The sequence below is a fragment of the Phacochoerus africanus genome, chromosome 2 (genome assembly GCF_016906955.1).
Source record: "Phacochoerus africanus isolate WHEZ1 chromosome 2, ROS_Pafr_v1, whole genome shotgun sequence".
Classification (NCBI taxonomy): domain Eukaryota; kingdom Metazoa; phylum Chordata; class Mammalia; order Artiodactyla; family Suidae; genus Phacochoerus; species Phacochoerus africanus.
The window spans coordinates 238,135,063-238,159,882 of NC_062545.1; the positions used below are offsets into that span (position 1 = coordinate 238,135,063).

The following is a 24,820-nucleotide window of genomic DNA, read 5'->3' on the forward strand; positions in this document are numbered from 1 at the left end:
AGCAGGTTGCTTATGTACAGACCTTCTTCTCTCGGCTCCTTGGAAGGGGACTGGGGAAAGCAGTTAGGGCCTAGTGAAATCAGCCTCTGATCTAGAAGTGATGGTTACTGAGGGGAGCACTTGCTTTTCAAGGATCTGAATGGTTCCTGCTTAAATACTTATTATGATTAATTCTAAATCAGTTGGCTCTATAGTCAATTTTGCCTGCTTTTATATCCATTTAATAAGCAATTTGTATTCTGTATAAGACACTATATATGATAAAATGTATCTAGAGGTGTAAAACAATCCCTGGTTTGAGAAGGGGGTTGGGCAGGGTTGTTTTGGGAGTTTGGGATTAGCAAATGCAAAGTGTTACATTTAGCATAGATAAGCAAGGTCCTACTGTGTAGCATGGGGAACTATATTCAATATCCTGCTGTTCACCAGACACTAACACATTGTAAATCAACTATACTGCAATAAGAAAAATAAACTTTTAAAGAAGGGCAATCCCTATCTTTAAGAGGCTTATTGATGACTTGGCTGTTATCTTTCAGTAGATCAGTAGTTATGCTATAATATTTTAACAGAATGTGCAAAGATATTATGAGAACATAGGGTAAGGAGCAGCAAATTCTGCCAAATACAACGTTTGGATAAGGCAACAGGGAGGGATCCAGAAAGCAATTGCTGAAGGAGAGTGTGAGAGAGGCGCCTAGGCAAACTACCTTCTCCAAAGGATACATCATAAAGGAAATGACAATTCAAGTGAATTTTAAAGAATGATGGAAGTTCACCCAAGCACATTCTTAGATAGATGGAGGAGTTAGGTAGAAAGCAGATATGAACAGATGGACTTACTGTAAGCATTTAATACCTTTCATATATAGGATTTTGGTTAGCAGTTGCTTTCTAGGACTCTGTGGCATCTGTCTGACAGTTTTCTGTTGGTGTTGTTGATACAGCTAGCTGCACAGGAAATCAGAATTGGCCCTAATTATTCCTCTCCCTCCCCTTTTGTCCCAGGGCAATAAGGACTGGATAATGGTACATAGAGAGGCACCCAGGCTGAGGAATGAAGAGCCATTTGCTGGGATAGCCTGACTCATTTGGGACTTGAGTACCACTGTTCTTTGGCTTCTTCTCTTCCTTTGCAGGGCCTCAAGTGCTGCTGATAGAGATTTGGGAGGGAATTGAAAGTAATAAGAGTGGGGGTTGCTGGGTCTGCTCATAACAGAGCTTGCCTAATTCTTTCACAGTGAATGCCACAACTCTTCCGACCGCATTAAGGTACGTGTGTGGGATGAGGATGATGACATCAAGTCAAGAGTAAAGCAACGGCTAAAGCGAGAGTCTGATGATTTCCTTGGCCAAACCATCATCGAGGTTCGAACACTGAGTGGCGAGATGGACGTCTGGTACAACTTGGGTGAGGAAGCAGGACCAGAGAAAGAGTTTAGTAAAGGAGAGCATGAATGGAGAACCTGGGGAAAATCCTGTTCATCAAAACCACCACTCAGTCCCCAAAGCATACTTCTATACAGAGCATGCCTTACCTGCAGAGAACTGACCATGAATAGAGACAGGGGACAGAGGAAGGGGGTGTCTGCAACTCACTCCAGCTGCTTATTTTCCATGTTTCAGAAGGCCCTTTAATCTTCATACTCATCCTTAATCCCTTTAGCCCTGAGGGCACTACTGTTTTCCCACCCAAACAGTTCTGGGATATTTGTGGACTGGAAGGCGTTCACCTGTTAGATGAACACTTGGGCCAATGCCTCCTTTTCCTTGGGTTAAGTTAGAATGGGGGCTGTCTATACTGTCTGTGGTTGCATTGGTGTCAACCTCCAGTTTTCTTTCCTTCCTAGAGAAGAGGACAGACAAATCAGCCGTCTCAGGGGCTATCCGACTGCAAATCAATGTGGAGATCAAAGGGGAGGAGAAGGTAGCCCCGTATCATGTCCAGTATACATGTCTCCATGAGGTGAGCCAGACCTTGGTAGATTGGGCACCAGAAAGCAATGTTGGGAGGGGTCTTTGGCAGTAAGTAGGATTGCTAGGTGGTTGAAGATCTGGAGCCCATTTTTATTTATTTTTTTATCCTTGACTCACTCTGCTACCCTGGACAGCCCAAGTAACAACCTCAAGCTCAGTTCTCTTTTACTATTGTGAGAACAACCTATTGAGACCATAGGAATTACTGAACAATGACTCAAAGGACAGAATTTCTGTGGAACCCTATTCACATTCTCCTGGGTTTTACCAGTAGGCTTTTATAAACATATATATAACTCTTTAATATCAATTTATATTTTACTCTGTCTCCTACAGAACCTCTTCCATTACCTCACAGACATTCAGGGCAGTGGAGGAGTCCAGATCCCTGAGGCTCGAGGAGATGATGCATGGAAAGTGTACTTTGATGAGACTGCCCAAGAAATTGTGGATGAATTTGCCATGCGCTATGGCATCGAGTCCATATATCAGGCCATGACGTAAGGCTCCCCTGGGCTCTAGGAAATGATTACCAACCCTTGGAATAGCTAATGAAGGCACACTGATGGGGTGGACAGGTCCTTAGTGGGGTGGTATATGGTGGTTGATTGCTTTCCTTTTTGAGCTGGATGGGGTGGATCTGTGCCACCAGGCTAAGAGGAGGTATTTATATAGGGAATGTGTTAATCGGTAACTCAGGGAGAAGGTTTTTGTTTGCCTGCCATGGAGTTCACAGGTAAGAAGGAAAACGGAGGGTATGCAAGGACAACCTTGCCCAAACATCACAGGCCTGAGCAGACAGAGCATGTGTGCTCATGTATATGTGTGTGTGACAGACAAGCACTCACAGACTGACCTTGGAAAGGGCACTGAACTGTAGGAAAAGCAGCTGTGTCTGGAGTTGACCAAGACTCCTATAAAGGAAATTCCTACCTGCTATGAAAAGAGGTATAGCTTGTGTATTGGAGAGGCTGCCACTAGAGCTCTACACAGGAAGTGGCATGAGGTAAGCAGAGGGTAGCTAGTGCCATGGCTGTGCTTCATTTATCATACAAAATTTTACTGAGTTCCTTCCATGTGTCATACATTGCGCTTCATGCTGAGAACACAAAGAAGACTAAGATGGGGCCTCTCTGCTTTGGGAACTCAGTCTAGCAGGAAAGACAGACCAGTAAACAAATAATTACAATATAATTTGGTAAATGCTGTGGAAGAAATAATCACAGTGTGTTTTGAGAGTATTTGAATTTTAGGGAAGACCTATGAGGGAAGGCATTGAAGAGTTGACACTCGAAATACAGAAAAGGATGGAGGGCATTTCTGGTAAGGCATGTGCAGAGATGTGAAGATGCAATGGGGCATAGACTTTTGAAAGAATTATAAGAATTATGGTGTAGATGGAAGAAACAGGTTGAGGAATGAGATTGGAAAATGGCCTCTATGCCATTCTTACTCTATTCACTCTTCCTGTTAGATCTTACTCAAGCCTGTGACCTCAGCCACTACTTTTAGGTTTAGGACTCCCAGATCTCTTTCTCCAGATCATATCTTTTCCTGAGTTTCAGATCCATTTTCATCTTCCTGGATATTCCCTGCAAATTCAACATGACCAAGATCCAAATCAACACTATCTCCACCAAATCTGTTCTTTCTATATTCCCTGTTTTAGTAAATGGAACGATTTACTACACAGTTGTCCAAACAGAAATTTAGGAGTAGCCTAAACTTTTCTTTCTTAGTACCAGCATCTAAAATCTCTAGATTCTTTCTACCTCCTAAAAATGTTTTTAATCTATCAGTATTGCAATAGCTTGGTAATAATGATGATAATAACAGCACCAGCAACTCGTGTGTACTATTTCCTTATGTGTCAGACACCGATCTAAGTAATTTATGAATGTTAACTCACTTAATCCTCATATCCACCCTATGAGGTGAGTATCATTATTATTCCCATTTTACAGGTAAAACAACTGAGACATAAAGAAGTTTAAGTTATCCAAGGTTACTGAGTGTGGAGCTAAGATTCAATCACAAAATCTGGCTCTAGAATCTGTGCTCTTAATGTTTCCCCTTTCTGTTTAGTGCTTCATTGCTTCTTTTTTAACCCCCTTTGTTAGGCCTCACCAGTGGCCTATGCAAGTTCCCAGGCTAGGGATCAAACTGCAGTTGCAAGCCTACACCACAGCCACAGCAATGCAGGATCCAAGCCGCATCTGCGACCTATGCCGCAGCTTGCTTTTTTTCTCATCCCTTCTAGCCCCCAGCCATTCTGATTTAGGTGATCTTCCTGCATATTGCCATAAAATTTTTGCATAGCATACCTTGGATTATTGATTTACTTTCCAACACTTGCTTTCTCTGCCAGGCTATCACCTTTTTGGATTCTAGCACTTGGCACAGGCCCTGGCACATGGTAGATGTTCATTGAATGTATATTTCAGTGAATAAATTATGAAAGTCCTGGTATGCCAAGGTGATTGGAAGCTTTGTACATCTGAATGAGATATTTTGATTACTTGGCTTTTCCTGCAAACCCTGAAAAAGTCTTTGAGGCTTGGGGTGCTGTTTTTCAGGCACTTTGCATGTTTGTCCTCCAAGTACATGTGTCCTGGTGTGCCAGCAGTGATGAGCACCTTACTGGCTAACATCAATGCCTACTACGCCCATACAACCGCCTCCACCAATGTCTCTGCATCTGATCGCTTTGCAGCCTCCAACTTTGGGGTGAGTGTAATGTAAAAAAAACATGTTACCTGCTTGTTCTCAATGAACAAAGTTTGGTTTTTCAGTCAGTACTGTAGAGCTGATATGCTTAAAATTCAGATAGCTGCCAACAGATAATGACCTTGTTTCCTTATGGGTATTTAGACTATACTAATAGACTCTTCTCAGACATAGATAAATGAAAGAAGGTGGAATAGCACCACTGTGGTTTGGCAGGGCAAGGAGGCGGGTGGCACCACCTGGACTCAGGGAGAACTCCTCTGGGCCAACGATTTGGTTAAGTCACTGTGTTCCTCAGTCTTGCAGATTCACAAAGGAACGTACTTAATATTATTCTGTCTCCCTCTGAAAGATTCATACCACTTAAGTTCATATGAGACTGATGTCTGAGCAAAAATACCAGTGTGTACCTGAGCCTCTCCCTTTTCTAGTGTCTGGACTGTTTTCCTGATCCAAAGTATGCCCTTGTGTTGTTAAGGTACTTGAAAAGTTGAATCATTACTCATAATGTTATCTGACATAAGTTCAGTATAAACTGGATGAAATATCTCTGACCCACTGCACAGAATACTTCATTAGAGATCAAATTACTAATACTTTCAAATCTACTGGATCTCTGAGTCCTGTGTTTTGGTACTAACCACTTTTTTGATGTTGTTAATAATTTTTCTGTAGAGGAATTAGTATCATTGATTAAGCCAGTCAGATACATGGTCCATTCTGTCTCACCCCATTACATACTGACTTAATATCTAATTATATATATAATGTTATCATTATATGAATTCTAGGAGTGCTATGGCAACAGCCTACAGGAACATGATTACACATTTAATTATACCTTTTCTATAAAAAATAGACCATTAAAGTAGTGTTTGTTGTTTATTTTGACATTAAAAGGCATGAACTAAGGGAAATAATGTGGAGTGTGGTTTAAAGAGAAACACCCTTGTGTCTGCCTGATCACCTTCCAAATGCATCACTGTTTCTCCCCCCCCCCCCCCCCCCATCATCATTGCTAGACTGTAGCTGTTTAACTCTTAAGAGCTATCCCAAGATAAGTCATGGCACCATAGACTCAGGAACAAGTTGGAGACGGTGTTTGGAGTTTCCTTTTATCTGACTAAGATGATTAGTGTCCCAAAGGGATGGAGATGCACTGGTCATCTCCTCTTGATTCGTATAGAAAGCTCTATCCCCCCCCCACCCCAGAGATTTGCTTTCCTCTTACCAATGTGAGATCCCTCAGTCTGAGACAGCTGCTAAGAGATGGAACAGGAGCAACCTATTCCATTTTTCCTTTCATTGTTTTCTCATGGGCAAATACGGGACAGGACGTGTCCCCAACTCAGTGCCTCCTCCTCACCCAGAGATGGTTCTGTTTTTGCTACAGTTAAGGGGGCTCAGAAACAGATTATTTCTCTCTTGCTCATTATTTTTTTACCACCTTCAGAAAGAGAGATTTGTAAAACTACTGGACCAGCTGCACAACTCACTGAGGATTGACCTCTCTACATACAGGGTGAGTGAAGACATAGCAGTGGGGTGGGATAAAGGGTAATACCAAGCTCAGTCTAGAGAGACTCTGGGCCAATCATGACTATAAAAGTCAAAGGCAAGGAAAATTGGTCTGTGTCGTCACACCCATGTATATGACCATTGTCACTGACACCTGTTACTCTTGTAAGTCCAAGGATCATGCAGTATATAAATAGTAGCAGATGAGGCTGCTTTTTATAGATAGTTAGCTTTCTAAGCCCATTTATGTCACCCTGCCACAGACTCTGATGACATTCTCATCAGGGAATCTCCTAAGGATAATCTCTTTCAGAAATACCCCTTTAAAAATTAAATAATTACATTTCTTTCTTGCATCTTTCCATATCCTCATTTTCCAGGATAGGTAGGAAAATCAGGCTAAGGGGAGAGAGAGGGTAGCTTGGTTTGGGCAAGTAATTTGTAGAGGATGTCATGTCTGTTTCTAGGACAGAGAAAGGAAAGAGATATAGTAGGAGGGTGGATGCCTAAGACAGGACAGGGAAATGGGCAGTTTTTCAGTCTTCCTAAGTTAGTCCTTATTAGAATGACTTCATTACTTGCTTTAAAGTGTTGTGAATTTCCAGAACAGGTAATATACTCACATTAAAAAGTAAGTATAAAAACAACCTCAAAGTAAAAAAGAAGTGAAATTTTAATTATCTGCACTTTCCGTGCCCTCTATTTGCATGAATAATGGAGAGTTGACTGTATATCTTATATCTGGCATATAAGTAGCCATTTGAAGGTTTAAAAAAGTAATCCTTAAAATGGAGAGTGGCACAGCATCTTTCTTAAGCTCTCTTTGGCAACTTCCTCCTAAAACTCATGCCAAAGGGAATGAAGTGAGGCATGGTGGGAAGAACTAAAGAACTCACTCCAAAAGCAGTTCTGTTCAGAGCTTTGCCATCTGCTGGATCCAGAGCAGTAGAATAACTGGAGTCCACTGTATGGAAAGTCCTGGATCCCAGTCTCATCTACAGTGTGGCTCCACTTATATTCCACGATATACAGTTAGATTGTAACTTTGAAAGAACTCACTGTTTGGGTGTGAGACTCTTCACCCAAGAAAAAAATGTGTGTCTGTCTGTGTCTTTGTGTGTGTGTGTGTGTTCATCTGTGCAGATGCTCACACAGTGCATGGAAAGTAGGGTTTGGGGTAGAAATGTATTGCTTTCTGGGCCAGGGATTATTAACCCCTACTTTTGGCAAGGGCCTGTGTCAGTGGAGAAGAGAGGGAGACCTGTAGTCTTACAGCTTTTTTGTTCAACTCAACTAGTGGGTAGCAGTTAGGGAAGATTCTGATTTCCTGCTTTTGGCAGGGAATGCTTGCATATTCCTCTGTTACTTTCTTACATTTGCTTGATTTGCAACAGAATAATTTCCCTGCTGGAAGCCCTGAGCGGCTTCAGGACTTGAAATCCACGGTGGATTTGCTCACCAGCATTACTTTCTTCAGAATGAAGGTAAGAGATGAACTGGGCTGGGTAGTCCTAGGCTGGAGACCTGGCCACAGGGACATGAAGAATAAGAATTGTTGGGAATAGCCTACAGGCTATAGGATTTATCATCTCTGAGCCCACATTTCTATATCTATTTCTGCATCATTTCCAAGAAGACCATAGATCAACAAGAATGGGCTAGGCAGTTCTCCTCATCAACTACCCTGATAATTTCATCCCAGGGCAAGATCCAAGGACCTGTAGATGAATGAAGGAATCTAGAATAGTTTGGGGGGATTTTAGGAGGAGGTGTCACCCAGGTGAGCAGGACCCTGGACCCATATTTTTTTTTTCATTGATTGGCAGGTGCAAGAACTACAGAGCCCTCCTCGAGCCAGCCAGGTGGTAAAGGATTGTGTGAAGGCCTGTTTGAACTCAACATATGAGTATATCTTCAACAACTGCCATGAGTTGTACAGCCGCCAGTACCAGCTGGTAAGAGGTTCAGGGTCAGGTGGAGCCAGCTGCTAGTGGTTCTTGGAGCCTTGGCTTTCCTTTGCTGTGGTCATGTTAGAAGGGAGCTCAAGACAAAGTCAATGTTCTTAAGAGTGACTGAATCGTGGAGTCAGGACCATCTAGACCATGTAAGAGATTTGTGGATGAAACTCAGGTGAATGCTCTATGTTCCAGGCTCCTTTCTTTCTCCTGAGATCTGAACTACTTACTGGCTTATGGATGTTTAACTTTTCCCTCTGAGCACTTTTCTCTGCACTGCGTGGTCTGAGATCTCTTCATCAGCTGACTATCAAGGCTGACTCTGTCCTTCTGTGAGGCTGAACTGCTTCATCTGGCTTAGGCTGGCATCCTAACTCAGTACCTGATGACTTTGTATGTTTTTCTAGATCTTTCTGATGCTGTTTTTTTTTTTTTTCTTATTTCAAGCCAGGACTTTCTTCTGGATCTAATTACTCAGTTACAGTTCCTATCTTAGGAATGTCTTGCCAACCATACATTTGCAGAGTAGATTCCCTTCAGTTCAACAGATAGTATTGAATGTTTGTTTTAGGCCAGCTCTGAGGAAGCATAGTGCTCCTTCAGTTAGTTCTCATGAGCATATGTATAACTCTTAACCAAAGTCTGTTAGAAGGGCCTTGAAAAGGGGATAAAACTGAAGGAGGAAGAAATCACTCTTGATCAGATCATGGGAAAAGCTGCATGAAACAAGGACCTTTGAGATAGACCTTGAAAGGCTGTAAGATTTGGAATGAAGATGATGGGAGGACAGCCCCATCCTCTTGGACATTTATCCTTTGGTGAATACATCCAATTTGGAATGCTTCCTAGCAGTACCTTAGTAAACACTAAAATCTTGTTCATACTGCCTCCTCTCATTGTCAAATGTGCTTTCTGTACAGGCGCTATCATTATGTTTGCCTCCTTTTAAGGTCTGTAAAACCTCCCAGTGGTTTTGAAGTCCATGGGAGGTTTTCCGGGGGCCTTTGATTTAGCTTGCCACACTCAAGGCTCTGTCATCCATCTGTGGATTCTCTCTGGTTGGAGAAAGACGCTATTCTCAGCTTTTATCTTTGAATTGTGCAGGGATCTGTCTGAATATTTGGTCTCCATTACCTAGCGTCAGATGAACCTAGGCTTTGAAAGAGACTTTATAAACCATTCAGGGACTTTTTTTAACCTTTGTATTTTGCTGACTGTTTTTGACTTTCTCTCACCTCATTTTCTCATTATTCATTGTTTGTACTGAAGTGTAAACTCTTGATGGCTTTTATTTCCCTCCACTGACCTTTGGTCATTGGTTCATTCATCTATCCATTCATTTAACAGATAGAGCTCTAGGGATGTAAAACTGATGAAGACCCATCTTTGCTTTTGGAAAGCTCACTGTTTGGTGGAGGCAGAGGGAAAATTACTACATTTACTGTTTTTCATTATTTTCTGGTTACTGTATTTTGATGTAGTTGTAGTTGTCTGTTACATCTATATGAGAGGGTACTCTGGGAGCCCAGAGAGAGGCATCTAACCAGACCAGGAACGTCAGGGAATACTTCTCAGAAAAGGTAAAACTTAACAAATTTTGAGTAATGAGTAGAAATTAACTAAGGAAGGGGGCCAGGGAGGAGGGGGATACCATATAGAAGAAATAGAATGTTTGGAGGACAGAATCTTGAATGAATTTGTTAATTTGAAGGAATATAAGCAGTTTAATTATGTTAGTTACAGTTCAGGCTTTAGAGTTCAGCTCTCTGGGATCAAACATTGGTTCTGCTATTTATAGCTCCATGACCTCGGGCAAGTCATGGAACCTCACGGTCCTTCAGTCTCTTCATCTGTAAAATGAAGGTGATAATAATTTCTACTCAATGGCGTTGTTATGAGGATTAAATGAGATAATGTTTGCAAAGTTCTTAGAGTGCCTGGAATATAATAAACACTAAATAATTGGTGGTAGTGGTGTGGTGAAGGCAGCAGCAAAAGGGAGTGGTTAGATATAAGGTTGAGAGAGAGGTCATATTTCAAGCTGTGGAGCTGGAACTTTATTCAAGGATGGAGGAAGTAACACTCTGAGATTCTCCCTCGAGAAAGATCACTGACAACTGAGTGGCAGAAGGATTGGACTAATGATTAAAGACCAGTTAATAGATCCTTAAATTATAAGAGCGTGAGCCACGATAGTGGCAGAAAAAGTAAAAGGAAGAAATATATACATATATATATGACTGGGTCACTATGCTGTGCAGCAGAAATCGGCACAACATTGTAAATCAACAACACTTTAATTTAAAAAAAACAAGAAGAAACATTTTAATTTGATGTAGTCCTACTTGTTGATTTTTGCTTTTGTTGTCCTATCAAAAAAAAAAATTACCAAAACCAATATCAAGGAGCTTTTTCTATGTGTTTTTTCCTAGGAGTTTTATGGTTTCAGGTCTTTAAGTCCTTAATCCATTTTGAGTTAATTTTTGTGGGTGACATAAGATTGGGGTGCAGTTTCGTTCTTTTGCATGTAAATATCCAGTTTTCCCAACACTGTTTATTGAAGAGACTGTCTTTCCCCATTGAGCATTCTTAGCTCCACAAGGCCTTTTCTTATCCAGCTAGGCAAGGAACTTCCTAGATGCAGTTCTCCCTCCTAATGACATTCAGGGGGTTAAGAGAAGTTTTGCTTAGGGCAGTCTGCATGCTAGGTCTGTTATGTAGGTCCTGCAGCACTTGAGGGAGCTTCTCAGAGCTGAGATATCATGCATGTGGTGGGGTCAGGGGTGATATTAGAGGAGGGCCACCACTAGAAGAGAAGGGCTGCCAGGGGGGTCACGTGGAACTAGACCTCCTTAGCCTGGAAGGGCTGCTTACCTCAGCTGAGAAGTCACTATACCCATAGCTGTTGAGAGAAGGAAGAAGTGGGGCAGGCAACTTTATGTCTCCGAGACTGACCAAGCTTAACAAGACAGTACCCTGGAGCTAGGGAGAGAAGGTCTCAGGAACAGACTCTTTGTGTCCAAGGACCTCCCAAAAGTCACCCCTCTAAATAAAACAACAGGAGTGGTCTTACAGAAGAGGAAGGCTCACTAATTCTATAGGAAGAGGCATGGAGGCATGGAGGAGAGAGAGGAAGACTCTCCATATTCTTCCCTAACTCTCACTGTCTATCGTCATCTCCTCACGAACAAGAATCAGGAGTTACCTCTGGAGGAACAAGGGCCCAGCATTCGGAACCTGGATTTCTGGCCCAAACTCATCACACTCATTGTGTCAATCATAGAGGAAGATAAGAATTCCTACACGCTTGTTCTGAACCAGTAAGTATCACCTCACTTGGCTCTCTCTCTTTGGTGGTTGGTTTGTCCATCTGTCTAACAGCCTCTTTCTTTCCTATCTCTGTGTGTTTGCAGTGCCACCTCTTCCTCCTGTTCGTCCGTCTGTCCCTCTGTCCCTTGTATCTGTCTGGGTAACTGTTTCTGGAGACAGGTGTGGAAACATAGTGGGGATCCCTGCCCAGACTGAGCCAGCCTCCCTGGAGTGAGAGATCTCTGGGAAGGGCTACCATAGGAATCCCAGGGGATCCAGACCATATGTGTATGTGTCTGTCTGCTGTGAATAAAGTGGGCCTCTTATACCTACCTCCTTGCCCTTTCTCCACTATCTTACTTAGTCTGGGCCTGCCTTCCAACCTCAACCCTTCTCCTCTTGGCCACAATTCCCTTCTAGGCATCATCTCCCCCTGGGGTCACTTGCCTGAGGGGAACCTCTGGCCCTCCTTGTCCTATGGCCAACCCCTGGTTCCCTTTTCTCCATTTTGAGCCTAGCCCTGTTTCCTAGGCTTTTCCTCTCTTTGATCTGACCTCCAACAACTAGGCATGTTAGCCTTGAAATCAGTCAAACCAAATGGCTCTTGCCTTGTTCTCTGACTGTGGCTTCTTCCATCATCCAGGTTTCCTCAGGAGTTGAATGTGGGAAAAGTCAGCGCAGAAGTGATGTGGCAACTCTTTGCCCAAGACATGAAATATGCACTGGAGGGTAAGGGTGTGCCCAAGGCAGTGGGCTGCAGACTCCTAGCCCAAGAACCTTCTTTACTGTCCCTTTCTTCTGCCGGACAGCTACAAGTTTGGGGTGAATGGTACAGTGAGAAACTAGAGGAATTCTAGATATAGTGAGTGATAGGCCACAAGAGGCCTTGGGTAGGCAAAGCTTCAGCCAAAGGAATAATGGAAATTGCTATGTGGATGTGGGTTCCTCCTTCTAGCTTTAGAGTAGTACCTAGTTAAGACTTTGCCCACCCAGAGATCAACTCTTCCCATACTGGGTGTTCTCAAGGGGCCCACTCCCTAGAGAATGATCTTTTGAAACTGACTTTTACAGTTTTACAGACTACAGAACCTTAAATACAAAGATGGATAAGATTATTTTCATACTGTAGACTACCTGGCCTGGTTTTCCTTGAAAGCTGTTCTGAATTGGTGTGACAAAGCCAGAAAGATGCTTATTCCCCTCACTTCTCCTGTAGAGCAGGGTCACAGACAAATCATTATTCATCTTGTTCCTTCAGCTTATTTTATTCATGTCCCACTTTGGTCTGCAAAGATATCATTCCTTACCTGCATCAGACCTTCCCATTTCTACTCATCTGTGCTCACTTATTTAGCTGCCTTTCCTGTCTGTTTATATATGTTCCTCTGTCTCCTCAGTCTGTGAAAGTGGATCTAGAAGGAGGGGGTTCCATCTGGGGCAAGGACAAGTCTCCCTCAGACTTTTCAACTTTTGAGGTTTAGGAGCAGTAATTTTTGAGGTTGACAGCAACCTTGAAGATCTGTGTTAAGTTTGAGACAGTCACATACTGTACATGCATATACTGTAATTCCGCCCCTGAGCAGTGGCTGCCTCCTGCCCATATTAGATCACATCTGGGGCTGTAACCCATGCCTGAGCCTGTCAGGCCACTGAGTAGGTCACCTGTCCCTCTCCCCCAGGCAGCATTTGGTGAGCCTGATGGGGAATATGGTCCTAGTTCTTAAAGAACTCTAGCACCAGTGGTTTTAGGACAGGGGAAAATAAATACTTGTGAAAAGTATATTAATTCCATAAGAGGGATAGTTAAAGTTAGTTAGAAGTTTTCAAACAGAGAAGCTACGAGAAAGGTAGAAATGGCGGGAGGGGAGTGGTGGGGGCAGGGAGCTGATAGTGTGCAGTGCTAGGCTCCAGGCCCTTCAGCTGGTGCCAGCTAAGTCAGCTCTTAAATAAATCACTTAAGATTTATTAATCTTAAATGAGGTTTTAAGTAAAATTTCTTTCAAATGGGGAGTTCTGCTGATGTTTAAAACAAATACAGAAGTGTTGAAAACTGCTGTAGGAAGAACTCATGTTGAGCTGGTTTCAAATCTCAATTTTACCACCTACTCAACAGTGTATTCTTAGACTGAACTACTTAACTTTTGTGAGTCCCATTTTCCCATCTGTAAAATGGGAGTGATGATAGCATCTATCTCATTGAGCTAATGAAGTAACTGAGATATATGTGACATACTTAGCATAGTGCCTGGAATTTATTAAGGATGATAAAAACCATTATAGCTCATGAGCAGAGATGTAATGTCGACAAAGTAGTGTTTTTATAAAACTTTACCTCAGTGGAAAGTGAGGGCAGATGGAACAGGGAGAGACTGGAAGCAGAGTGCAGATAGTGTAATAATTTAGGGCTGAAGGGAAGGGGCCGGATTAGAGCAGAGAAATTAGAGGAAGAATCGGCTTTGATAGACATTGGAAGGAAGTTGAAACAAAGTATAGGGATTGTCAGAATGATGGAGGGCAAGAGAAGGGGAGAAGTTCCTGATTGATAAAGGGAGAGTACTGACTACAACTGTGACAATGCTATCATTTTAAAGTCAGCTTTATTAAGGTCTAATTTACATATGATAATATAAAAACATTTTGAGTACAGTTTAATGAGGTTTGAGAAATAAGTACACCTGTATAACTACTGTCCCAATTAAAATATAGAACAGAAAGTCTCTTCATGCCCGTTTGCAGTAAATCCCCACCCTATTCACCAGATGTATTATTTTCTTTGTGCCATGCATTGTGCTAGTTGTTGGAACCCCAGTAAGATGCAGCATAGCCCAAGCCCTTGAGAAGCTCATATGCTAGTCTACGCAACAAACATATAAATTGGCAGTTACGGGAGTTCCCGTTGTGGCTTAGCGGTTAACGAATCTGACTAGGAACCATGAGGATGCAGGTTTGATCCCTGGCCTCGCTCAGTGGGTTAAGGATCTGGCATTACCATGAGCTGTGGTATAGGTCGCAGACACAGCTCTGATTCGCCCCCTAGCCTAGGAACCTCCATATGCTGCGGGTGTGGCCCTAAAAGACAAAAAGACAAATAAATAAATAAATAAATAAATAAATAAATAAATAGGCAGTTACGATTAGAGCTAAGTGTCACAAAAGAAGAAGCATCAGGAGCTGAGAGGAGAACCATGTAACCTGGATCTGGGAAGAGGACCTGGGTATCTTTCTGGAGGAGGTGATGTACAAACTGAAACCTGAAAGATGATAGGACTTAGCTGATGGGGAGGAAAGGCAGTAGTGACAGAACAGGCATTTTAGGCAGAGGATAGTTATGTTCAGATACCTGGGCTCTAGAGGGAGCTGGCGTGCCTGGGGAACTGGAAGCAATACTGCAGTGGGACTAGTATATTAGAGTATAGGGGCAAAGATGAGTAAGAGGTGAAGATAGAGTAGGACAGAACTAGATCATACAGGAAGTTTTAAGCCTTTTAAAAGATTCTGGACTCTATCCTGAGGCAGTTGAGAGCCATTGAACAACAATCCCATGTTAAGCAAGGGATTGACATGATCAGATTTTTACGGTGGAAAGGCCACTCACTCTGGCTCCAGTACACAGAATGGATCAGGAGGAAAGACCAGTTTGAGGACTATTGTAGTGATCCAGGTTAGAGATGGTGGTAATGAGATGTAGACAGAAATAGCTGACTAGAAAGAAATGCACAAATTCCAGAGAAGTTTTCAGATAAAATCAACAGGGTTTGATGAGTTAACGGATGTAACTAAAAAGGAAAAAGGAAATTTGACGATGATGCTCAGCACTGAACAAGAGAGTAAGATTAGTGTGCATACTCTGTTCACCTTCAGCTGAGATGTTAAGATGGTAAAAGGTGGGTGACTGGAGTTAAACGTGGACCAAGTAAGATATTCCATCAAAGCCTTATATAGACATTACCAGAACCCGAGAAAGATTTGGGGGAGATACCAGCAGGCTGGGTAGTTGAAATTATGAGGTTGAAAGAACTCTCTGAGGATGAAAGATGCATGGAGGGAGAAATGTGAAACTCATGGGCAGAGAAAGTTTAGATACTTGACTGCCTCTTTTAACAGATTAATCACCTTCCTGCCTCCACCCCCAACAGCAGCCTCCAGCAACTTTACGGGAGTATAACTCCATAGGACTTGTAAGAAGAGTTTAAAGTGTGACCAGTGTTTGAGCAATCATCCTGTTAGTTTTTGTACCACAGAAGTTAATTAGAAATTGAGGTTTGGGACCAGAGTACAGATAATAGATTGACAGAGAAAATGAGAATTCTATTAAATACGTTAACTTGAAGGTCCCTAGAAGAAAGCAGGTAGGGAGCTCTGGTGTGATGGAGAGGCACTGCCTCTACTTTCAGTGGGTTGCTGAACAGGATGGAGGGAGGCCCCTCCTGGTGGTAACTTTTTGTTTCCAAAAAGTTTAATGACAGCAAGATGTGGGGTGGAAGAGGAGGAGGCTCTGAGAGCGTCTCTCTGATGTCCCTGATTTTTTCACTTTCTTTATTGCTCATTGGTGTCTCCGCTCTGTCACAAGCATCCACTGTCACTCGTATACGAAAAGTCCTCTTTCTGGGTGGTAAGAGCTTTTGGTTGTTGTCCCTTTACCTCTAGTCTTAGTACTTTTTCCTCTTCTCTTGCTCACTGCTTCATAGAAGAGACTGCAAATGCAACTTCGGGTTGAGATGGTGCTGCCTACAGTGCCAGGAGGTGAAATTCCTGGGACAGGGAGCCTTTTGAAGCTGATTCCCAGACTCCCATTTCCTCCTTGCGAGTCTGCTGTTCTAAGAGCAAGCTGCCCCAGACTGGCTGTTCTCCCTTGACATGGACGAGCATCACCCATGGCAACTCCGAGTTGAGCACTAGACTTCCCAAGGACATTGGCCTTCCCTTCTCTGTTGCTCAGTGCTCTTCCCCATTTGTTTGCTTTCACCGTTAAGTTATATGTAAGCACACAGTTGGCTTTTATTATTTACATTAATGCTTTATCTATAAAGGAGGTAAATGAAGAAAACCTGTGGGTGTGGCCAGTGCTCCAGACTCTGGGCAAGCTGTGAGTAATCTTTGTCCTAGATTTTTCCAGAAGGCTCTGCAGATTCAGCTAGATGACCTTTCAAATTCATAAGCATCCCATTTTCTGTAGCAGGATGGCCCTTTCATCTGGCTGTGTTTCCATGGTTTCCAAACTGACTTATTTGCATATTTCTTTGAGAGTTCATTTTTCAGTGTCTCAGCTCCGCTCTGGGGCCCTCAGGTTACCTGAGGATTCTGTTACAACATTACTGCTCACTTGCTCTCTCTGTCAGCTTGGGCCCCCTTTGGTTTTCTCTGTCTCTGTATAGTTGTCTGAGCCATTCATGTCATGTACAGCTGCTCATCTCTGTATTTAAGTCCATCTGAGGAAATGGCCTAGCTACTAGGTTAGAAAAGTCCTGAAAAACTTTCGTCCCTCTACAGTCCGGGGCAGTTTCCCCAGTAATCAGCCTTAGCACCCACATCCTTTTCTCCTCTATGTCCCCAGAGGCCAGTACCTCACTTGGCACTTCCAAAAGCCAGAACAGGAAGACTACAGGCCTTATCTGGAGGTTTGGCTTAGTCCCTAAAGACAGATTTGGGCCAGGCTCTTAGCAGAGCACTTGCTGGTAGGGGAGATGGCTGTGAGGAGGTGCTTTGGAGTTACCCTTGTTCTAAGACATCTGATAGAGCCACCTGACTGGATCTGCCGCATTGGGAAAGCTCAGAAACCATAGCCTCTCCTGCCGGGACCTGACCCAGCCTTCCTCCCCACTACTAGAGCATGAGAAAGACCGGCTATGTAAGAGCGCCGACTACATGAACCTGCACTTCAAGGTGAAGTGGCTCCACAATGAATATGTGCGGGATCTACCTGCTCTCCAGGGGCAGGTGCCTGAGTACCCAGCGTGAGTTGTCATGTGGGGGATGCAGAGGGAAGAGGGGTGGCTAAGGGAATGTGCGGGGCCATAATCCTGTCAGGCACAGGGCATATGCCAACCACTAGCTCCAACCCCCACCTTTCCTGCCTGGCTGCAGGTGGTTTGAGCAGTTTGTCCTGCAATGGCTGGATGAGAATGAGGATGTGTCTCTGGAATTTCTTCGTGGGGCCTTGGAACGTGATAAGAAGGATGGGGTAAGCCAGGGGCTTGAGTTGCACAGGGGTCAGTCTAGGTCTCCCAACAATGCACTGTCAGCAAAAGTTCCTGGGCTTCAGCCAGCATGGCTGACCCTGCCTTCTGGAGTCCATGAGGAGCACTGTTGTGGGCACTAAGCCACCCCTGCTGGGCAGAGAGCCCTTAGAACCTTACCAGGAACTCAGGAGAAGGTAGCTGCTAAAGACGATAACCCTCTGTGTAACCTTCCTTAGTTCCAGCAGACATCAGAGCATGCACTCTTTTCCTGCTCGGTGGTGGACGTCTTCACACAGCTCAATCAAAGCTTTGAGATCATCCGGAAGCTGGAATGCCCAGACCCCAACATCCTTGCCCACTACATGAGGAGATTTGCTAAGGTGACCATGACTCTCCCTACCTGTCCCCCTTCCCACCACCACGCTCACAGCCTAGTCACGGGCCTGAGCTCAACCCCTCTCTGTGGTGGCCATCGGGTGAAGCCTGGTGTTACCCCGTTCTCCTTTTCTGGAGTCTGGGGCAGACAGGTGGGTTTGTTTCTATGCTGTTCTGGGATTGAGAGGGAGATTTTTCCCTTACTCTGAGATTCCCATGTACCTACCTTTTGTTGTTGCCCTGGGTTGAGAGGTGCGACCTCAGGCAAGATCCTTATGGGGAGGGCTAAAGCTTCCCTCTCTTTTCCTTTTTTCTTAGACCATTGGGAAGGTGCTGATGGAATATGCAGACATCTTATCAAAGAACTTCCCAGCTTATTGCACAAAGGAGAAAATGGTGAGGGTCAGGTGCTGGGATCCTTAGAGATGGGAGTGTAGACATTTGAATCCTTTTTGCTTTTGAAGCTATCCTCCGAGCTGAGGGTGGGGTGGTGTTCCTGACTTCTTATTCCCAGCAGGGCTGTGCTTGAGATTATGCCACAAAATAATAAGAACTTGATGAGTTCTTCTGATCCTCCATTTGGTAGTTTATTCTCTACTAGGCTAGACCTTTGTTTAGTATTTTTCTTTTTTAAAAAAATAAGAGAGTTATAAAGGGTAGTTTCACGAACACCAGAGGCCTACCACCCAGCTTAAAAAAGGAAACATTTGGTAGTTCCCATTGTGGCTCAGAGGGTTAAGGGCCCTCTGACATTGTCTCTGTAAGGATGCAGGTTCGACCCCTGGCCTCTCTCAGTGGGTTAAGGATCTGGTGTTGCCACAAACTGCAGCTCCATTTCAACCCTTGGCCCAGGAATTTCCATATGCCACAGGTGCAGCCATAAAAAAAGAAAAAAGAAAGAAACATTTGCATTAGTCTTCATTCAAGGAGAACTGTCTGAACTGTTTCCAGATCTCAGTGCTTAGGGAAAGACACATGTAATATGTGTTGTAAATTCCCTGTGGCTTTTGGAGTAATGTGAGAGGGAGGGACTCTAGACTGATGGGTCCTGTACTGAAAGAAGCCAGGACTCAGCAGCTCCATCTGTCCCCAAAGCCTTGCATCCTGATGAACAACATGCAGCAACTGAGGGTCCAGCTGGAGAAAATGTTTGAGGCCATGGGCGGCAAGGAGGTAGGTCTTAAGTTTTGGGGTTGTTGCACTTTCCCTTTGTTCCTAAGCCATGGAATTCCAACCTCTCCTGACTGGGTCTAGGCCAGAAGTTTAGCTTTGGGTCTTGGCTGGTTTGAGCTGAGGGATTTGAGTGGGCCTTGGGGTGGAGGCCCTAGGAGGGAGGAGTAGGGACACAGGATGGGGGTAAAAGGGTAAGAGAACCAGCTTAGCCAAGCCTACCTCCTGTGGATACAGTTGGACTCGGAAGCTGCAGACAGTCTGAAAGAGCTGCAGGTGAAACTGAATACGGTTCTGGATGAGCTCAGCATGGTGTTTGGAAACAGGTTAGTGGCCCCAGAACACACAGTCCTCAGAGCAGGTGTGAAGCCTGGCCTGTCCCACATCCCCTGCCCTACAGTCATCCATCCAGCTGCATACATGGGGCTCTTCCCTCTCTTTCTGCTGGCTATCCCTGTTGGAGCCATGAGTATGCTGGAGTGGAACTGAATAGCTGGTGCTGCTTGAGGGACAGTGTGTGTTCGGGGCAGGGAGGGCTGCACTGTGGGCAAATGTGTAGTTTCCAGGTGCGGATTGATGAGTGTGTTCGACAAATGGCTGACATCCTGGGCCAGGTGCGAGGCCCAGGAAATGCATCGCCCAACACCCGGGCCTCAGTGACTCAGGATGCAGACAGTGTGCTCCGGCCTCTCATGGACTTCCTGGATGGCAAGTGAGTACAGCCCTCAGGACTGTCCTGTGGGGACAAACACAGCAGAGGCAGTCGGACAGAGGAGCCTCTTAGGGAGGGGGTCAAGCACTCACCCCACCCTTACCTGTTGCTTGGTCCTACAGCCTCACACTTTTTGCTGCTGTGTGTGAGAAGACGGTTCTGAAGCGTGTGCTGAAGGAGCTCTGGCGGGTGGTAATGAACACAATGGAAAGGATGATTGTCCTGCCGCCACTTACTGATCAGACGGTAAAGACACCTCCCTTTCACTTCCTCCTGCTGTCTCCCTTCCTTGGCTCCATGCTTCCTCATCGAGGTTAGGGTTCTCTGCCTTTGACTGATTGTCTCTCTGCCCAGGGCACCCAACTGATCTTCACTGCTGCCAAGGAACTGAGCCATCTTTCAAAACTCAAGGTACTCTGGATGTGTGGGGTCCTTCTGAAGCTGAGGACTGAGATGCCTGGGAGGAAGGAAATTTGAGCTTTGAAGACTGAAGTGGAAGCGGGGGGGAGGCACTTGTAGCTGTGGGCTGACAGGAGAGGGAAGGACTTTCATGACAGCCATAAGCTGTGCTGATGCTCTTGCTCTCTCTGGGGTTCTAGGACCACATGGTGCGAGAGGAAACACGAAATCTCACCCCAAAGCAGTGTGCCATCCTTGACCTCGCTCTGGACACCATCAAGGTTGAGACCTCCCTTTCCTCCAGACAGTCTTACTAGTGTACCCTCTCGGTCCTGGCATTCCACTCTGCCAGATTAGGTGTCCCTCGGACTCTTGCCACCCCATACCCAGGAAAGAGGGCTTTTTATGTCCCATTTCTTTCTCTTGCTGTATCCATATTCCTGCTTGGCAGCAACCAAAAAGCTACTGCCTGAGTGGTCTCAGGTGAATCACCATGGACCTAGAACATTTATTCTTGGGTTCTGAGGAAAGTTCACTTCACTTAGTTCCTCATTGTCATTCCTAAATATTTTCCACTGGGAATTAAACTTCCAGTTCATTAATACCGCAGATCTGGCTGACCTCTTCACTTAGACTTAAAGTCATCTGAGGAGTTCCTATCATGGTTCAGTGGTTAACAAACCCGACTAGTATCCATGAGGACCGGTGTTCGATCCCTGGCCTCGCTCAGTGAGTTAAGGATCTGGCATTGCCGTGAGCTATGGTGTAGGTCGCAGACACGGCTCGGATCTGGCATTGCTGTGGCTGTGGCATAGGCTGGCGGCTACAGCTCTGATTCGACACCTAGCCTGAGAACCTCCACATTGCCATAGGTATGGCCCTAAAATGACAAAAGACAAAAAAAATTAAAAGTAAAGTCATTTGAGTTTTCAAAGGATTTTTTTCCCTACTACTCATTCATTCATTCAACCACACAACATGTATACCAGGTTTTGTACTCTATGAAGGACACAGAATTAGATATGATTCCTAGAACCTATCAAGATACTTACAATCTGGTGAGGTGGTAATATAGAATGTGATTGTGGGCACTTGGAAGAGCTATGCCGTAGGTATCAATAACTCTAAGGCTTTGGAGGAGTAAGGTGACACTTGTGACTACTCTCTGCCTGAAATGCTTCCTTCCCATACCTTTACCTGTCCAGATAGATTCATCCTTCAAACATCACATCCAGAAACGTGGCCATCCTTTACCACTCCTTTACCCAAGAGACTATGACTCTGGCTCTGTGTAGTATTCCTGATCTTATCTATCAAATGGCTCACCATCCTCTTCTGACATCTTCTCTGGGCCTCTGCTCAGATGTCATTTCTTTGAAAACATTGTTGGGGAGCTGCCTCTCTGTAAGGAGTGAGGTAATAGCAGTTATTCTTGTCTTTCAGCAATACTTCCATGCCGGAGGCAATGGGCTGAAGAAAACCTTCCTGGAGAAGAGCCCAGATCTACAGTCCCTGCGTTATGCCCTGTCTCTGTACACACAGACCACAGACACACTCATCAAGACCTTTGTGCGCTCACAAACAGCCCAGGGTAAGGCCTGAGGGCTTTGGGTGCCCCCTTCCCCACCCCAATACATCTCTGTTGCCTAGGGAATCAGTATCCTGTACCCTTAGGGTGGATTCAGGTACTTCTTTAGAAAGCTCTTCAAACTCAGATATCAGGATTTCTTTCTTTTCTTTTTTTGGCTGCCCCCATAGCATATGGCAGTTCCCAGACCAGGGATCGAACCCATGCCACAGCAGTGACCCAAGCCACAGCAGTGACCACACAAGGTCCTTAGCCAGTAGGCCACCAGGGAACTCCCAACATCAGGATTTCTTGATGAACCCCAATGCTTATCCCCACCCCACACAGAGACCTGGGAAATGTGCCTGAACTATCTCTTCCCAGACATCATCTGGCCAGGGCATTGAGCTCAAGGAATATACCCTGTTTGTTAGGAAAAATCTTCAAGGAAGCCTTGAGAATTAGTGGTTGAGACTCTTGAAGATTCATAGCTTTGGGAGCCCTAGTTGGAAGTTGTCCTGGGAAGAGAAAGGAAAAGACTTGCAAGATTCTCCAGTGGGGATGAGGAGAAGACTAAGAGAGGCAAACTATGGGAGCAGTTGAAGGGAGGGTGCGGATCACATGGCTCTGCAAAGCTGAGGCTCCAGCTTCATGGGTGATGCTAGGGAATCCAGGCAGCTGTTTTTTTCCCAGTGATTTCCAGTTCCCAGAACCCCTTCCTGCCTCCAGGCAGGCCACCTGTAACAAAACACATATTCATGTATCAGACTGAAATTCTGACCTTGATCCTGGGAACCCGACATTTCCCCACACCCCTGCCCCTAAGCACCTTCAAGGTGCCATTATTATTGCACGTTCCAGGGAAACCTGGGCATGCTGCCTGGAGGAGTGAACCTGGTGGAGGTGGGGCGGGAAGGCTTAGGCCTTACTGAGCTGTGGATCTGGAGCACAGAGCTGACCTGAGGAGAAGGACTTAAGCAGTTAGAATGTGATTGATGGATGGTGAAGAGACACAAGAGGCGCATACTACTGCAAAGTCCAAACTGAGAAGAGAGAACAAAAGAAGTTGTGAGCCTTGCTTAAGGGGACAGGAAGGGAATTCCTGTTGTGATGCAGCAGAAACAAATCCAACTACGAACCATGAGGTTGTGGGTTTGATCCCTGGCCTCGCTCTGTGAGTTAAAGATCCAGCATTGCCATGAGCTGTGGTGTAGGTTGCAGACGCAGCTCGGATCCAGGGTTGCTGTGGCTGTGGCGCAGGCCGGCAGCTGTAGCTCTGATTTGACCCCTAGCCCGGGAACCTCCATATGCCACCAATGTGGCCCTAAAAAGCCAAAAAAAAAAGTGGGGTGGGGGGGACCCAAAGAACTTTCACAGAGTTGAGTACACATGTAAAGGAAGGATCTGAGTTAATCTAAAAGGCTTTTTAGAAACATTGAGCTTTAAGCTAAATGTAAAGATGAGAGGCTGGAATGGGCATGTATGAAGTAAGAACAGGGGTGGGGACTACAGGGGGGATGCAGATGTATGTGTGTACGTTTTCTACGTATTGCTTTATCATTTAAGGGCCTAGGAAACTAGAGCCTACTCTGTTTTGTGCCCTGCTGGTCTTAGAAACCTTCTCTCTCTATGTTCTACTGCTAGTGCCCATGATTTGGCTAATCTTCAAACCGTTAAGTATAATTTGAAGCATTCAGGCACCAATCCCAGTTCTTTGGCTTCTCTCTCTGCCCTACCCCATCTCTCTGCTCCCTCAGAATATGCATAGAGTTGTTCTGAATGGCTGTTAACTCCATAGACCTCTAATTGATTCTTCTTTCTCTGTCCTCCTGCTGCTACCTCTTGACTTGCCTGTCCTCACTCAGTGCATGATGGGAAAGGTATTAGGTTTACTGCTAATGAGGACATTCAGCCGGAAAAGGGTACGTTATACACCATGCAGATGTGACTCTAACATGGGCTAACACTGTCCCCTGTGAACCAGAATGAGCTGCTTATGTTGGGGCTGGGGGAATCAGGTGTCAGTTTGGAACCTCTATCCCAAGGCTCAGAGATGGGCAGTGTATTCATGCAGATCAAGACAGGCTCCACGATAGTTCTGTCCTCAGAATCCCCTCGCCCGTCCATCTTAGGACAAAGAAGTTTTATCTGGGGTCTAGGGTACTGGTGTTTTCCCAAAATAGTGAGTGAGGCCTCTGCGGGAGGGAGCCTACAAATTGGCCAGAGGGACTAGGGAGCTGTTTGTGGAGAGGTCTAGGTCTGAGTAGGACAGAGTGTTTCTGTGCAGGGCAGCCTCCCAAGCAGGGGCCTCTCTGGGTGGGAGGGTGCTGTTTTTGGCTAGATGGGACCCTCATTGTCCTGTTGAAACACCATGGGGTGGACATAGTTCTCAAAAATATAGGATGGAAGCACTCTCCTTTCCCGACATCTTTCAATGAAAATTCTTTAGCCTAAGAGAGGTTTGGGGAACCTGAGAGATACCAATTGAATTTCTGGAAGTTTTGCCTAAGATGTTGTCACCCTGACTTGTATTTTAATACACAGCCTCATTCTTTATCCTCTTTCATTCCCTTCCCCCACTGCTTACTTCCCCATAGCTTCTGTGGGTGACTGCTTCTTGCTTTAGGGTGTATGACAGTAGCCTCCCAATTCCACAGTTTTACCTATCATAATTAGACCTAAAGACTTAAAGTTCTCCAATGGAGGATCATCTGTTCATCTGTCCCTCAGGGTCTGGTGTGGATGATCCTGTGGGAGAAGTCTCTATTCAGGTGGACTTGTTTACACATCCTGGCACAGGAGAGCACAAGGTCACAGTGAAAGGTGAGTGGCATGGACTCACCTCAGACCTTTTCTTGCCCAGTGGCCTCATCAATCAAAGGCAGGGGCTGCTCATCCCAGCCCTTCAGCTTAGCCCTCCTCCAAGGGGAAT

General features: G+C 44.9%; 1 protein-coding gene across 6 annotated transcripts in view; it reads left to right on the top strand.

Annotated features, from left to right (window-relative positions):
- UNC13B (unc-13 homolog B) overlaps nucleotides 1–24,820 on the top strand; it is a 240,564-nt gene that overhangs the window by 213,747 nt on the left and 1,997 nt on the right. For 3 of the 6 annotated variants that reach the window (XM_047767851.1, XM_047767852.1, XM_047767857.1), the window contains 22 exons: nucleotides 1,242–1,411; nucleotides 1,851–1,966; nucleotides 2,314–2,477; nucleotides 4,554–4,704; nucleotides 6,158–6,226; nucleotides 7,617–7,706; nucleotides 8,049–8,177; nucleotides 11,370–11,497; nucleotides 12,130–12,215; nucleotides 17,314–17,440; nucleotides 17,571–17,667; nucleotides 17,902–18,045; nucleotides 18,359–18,436; nucleotides 19,136–19,213; nucleotides 19,448–19,536; nucleotides 19,770–19,922; nucleotides 20,045–20,168; nucleotides 20,277–20,333; nucleotides 20,522–20,602; nucleotides 21,765–21,912; nucleotides 23,754–23,810; nucleotides 24,619–24,711. In XM_047767851.1, coding sequence (XP_047623807.1) covers nucleotides 1,242–1,411; nucleotides 1,851–1,966; nucleotides 2,314–2,477; nucleotides 4,554–4,704; nucleotides 6,158–6,226; nucleotides 7,617–7,706; nucleotides 8,049–8,177; nucleotides 11,370–11,497; nucleotides 12,130–12,215; nucleotides 17,314–17,440; nucleotides 17,571–17,667; nucleotides 17,902–18,045; nucleotides 18,359–18,436; nucleotides 19,136–19,213; nucleotides 19,448–19,536; nucleotides 19,770–19,922; nucleotides 20,045–20,168; nucleotides 20,277–20,333; nucleotides 20,522–20,602; nucleotides 21,765–21,912; nucleotides 23,754–23,810; nucleotides 24,619–24,711 — 2,429 coding nt within the window. The remainder of the gene's footprint in view (nucleotides 1–1,241; nucleotides 1,412–1,850; nucleotides 1,967–2,313; nucleotides 2,478–4,553; nucleotides 4,705–6,157; nucleotides 6,227–7,616; nucleotides 7,707–8,048; nucleotides 8,178–11,369; nucleotides 11,498–12,129; nucleotides 12,216–17,313; nucleotides 17,441–17,570; nucleotides 17,668–17,901; nucleotides 18,046–18,358; nucleotides 18,437–19,135; nucleotides 19,214–19,447; nucleotides 19,537–19,769; nucleotides 19,923–20,044; nucleotides 20,169–20,276; nucleotides 20,334–20,521; nucleotides 20,603–21,764; nucleotides 21,913–23,753; nucleotides 23,811–24,618; nucleotides 24,712–24,820) is intronic. The other 3 variants (XM_047767856.1, XM_047767853.1, XM_047767854.1) reach the window with 1 other exon arrangement.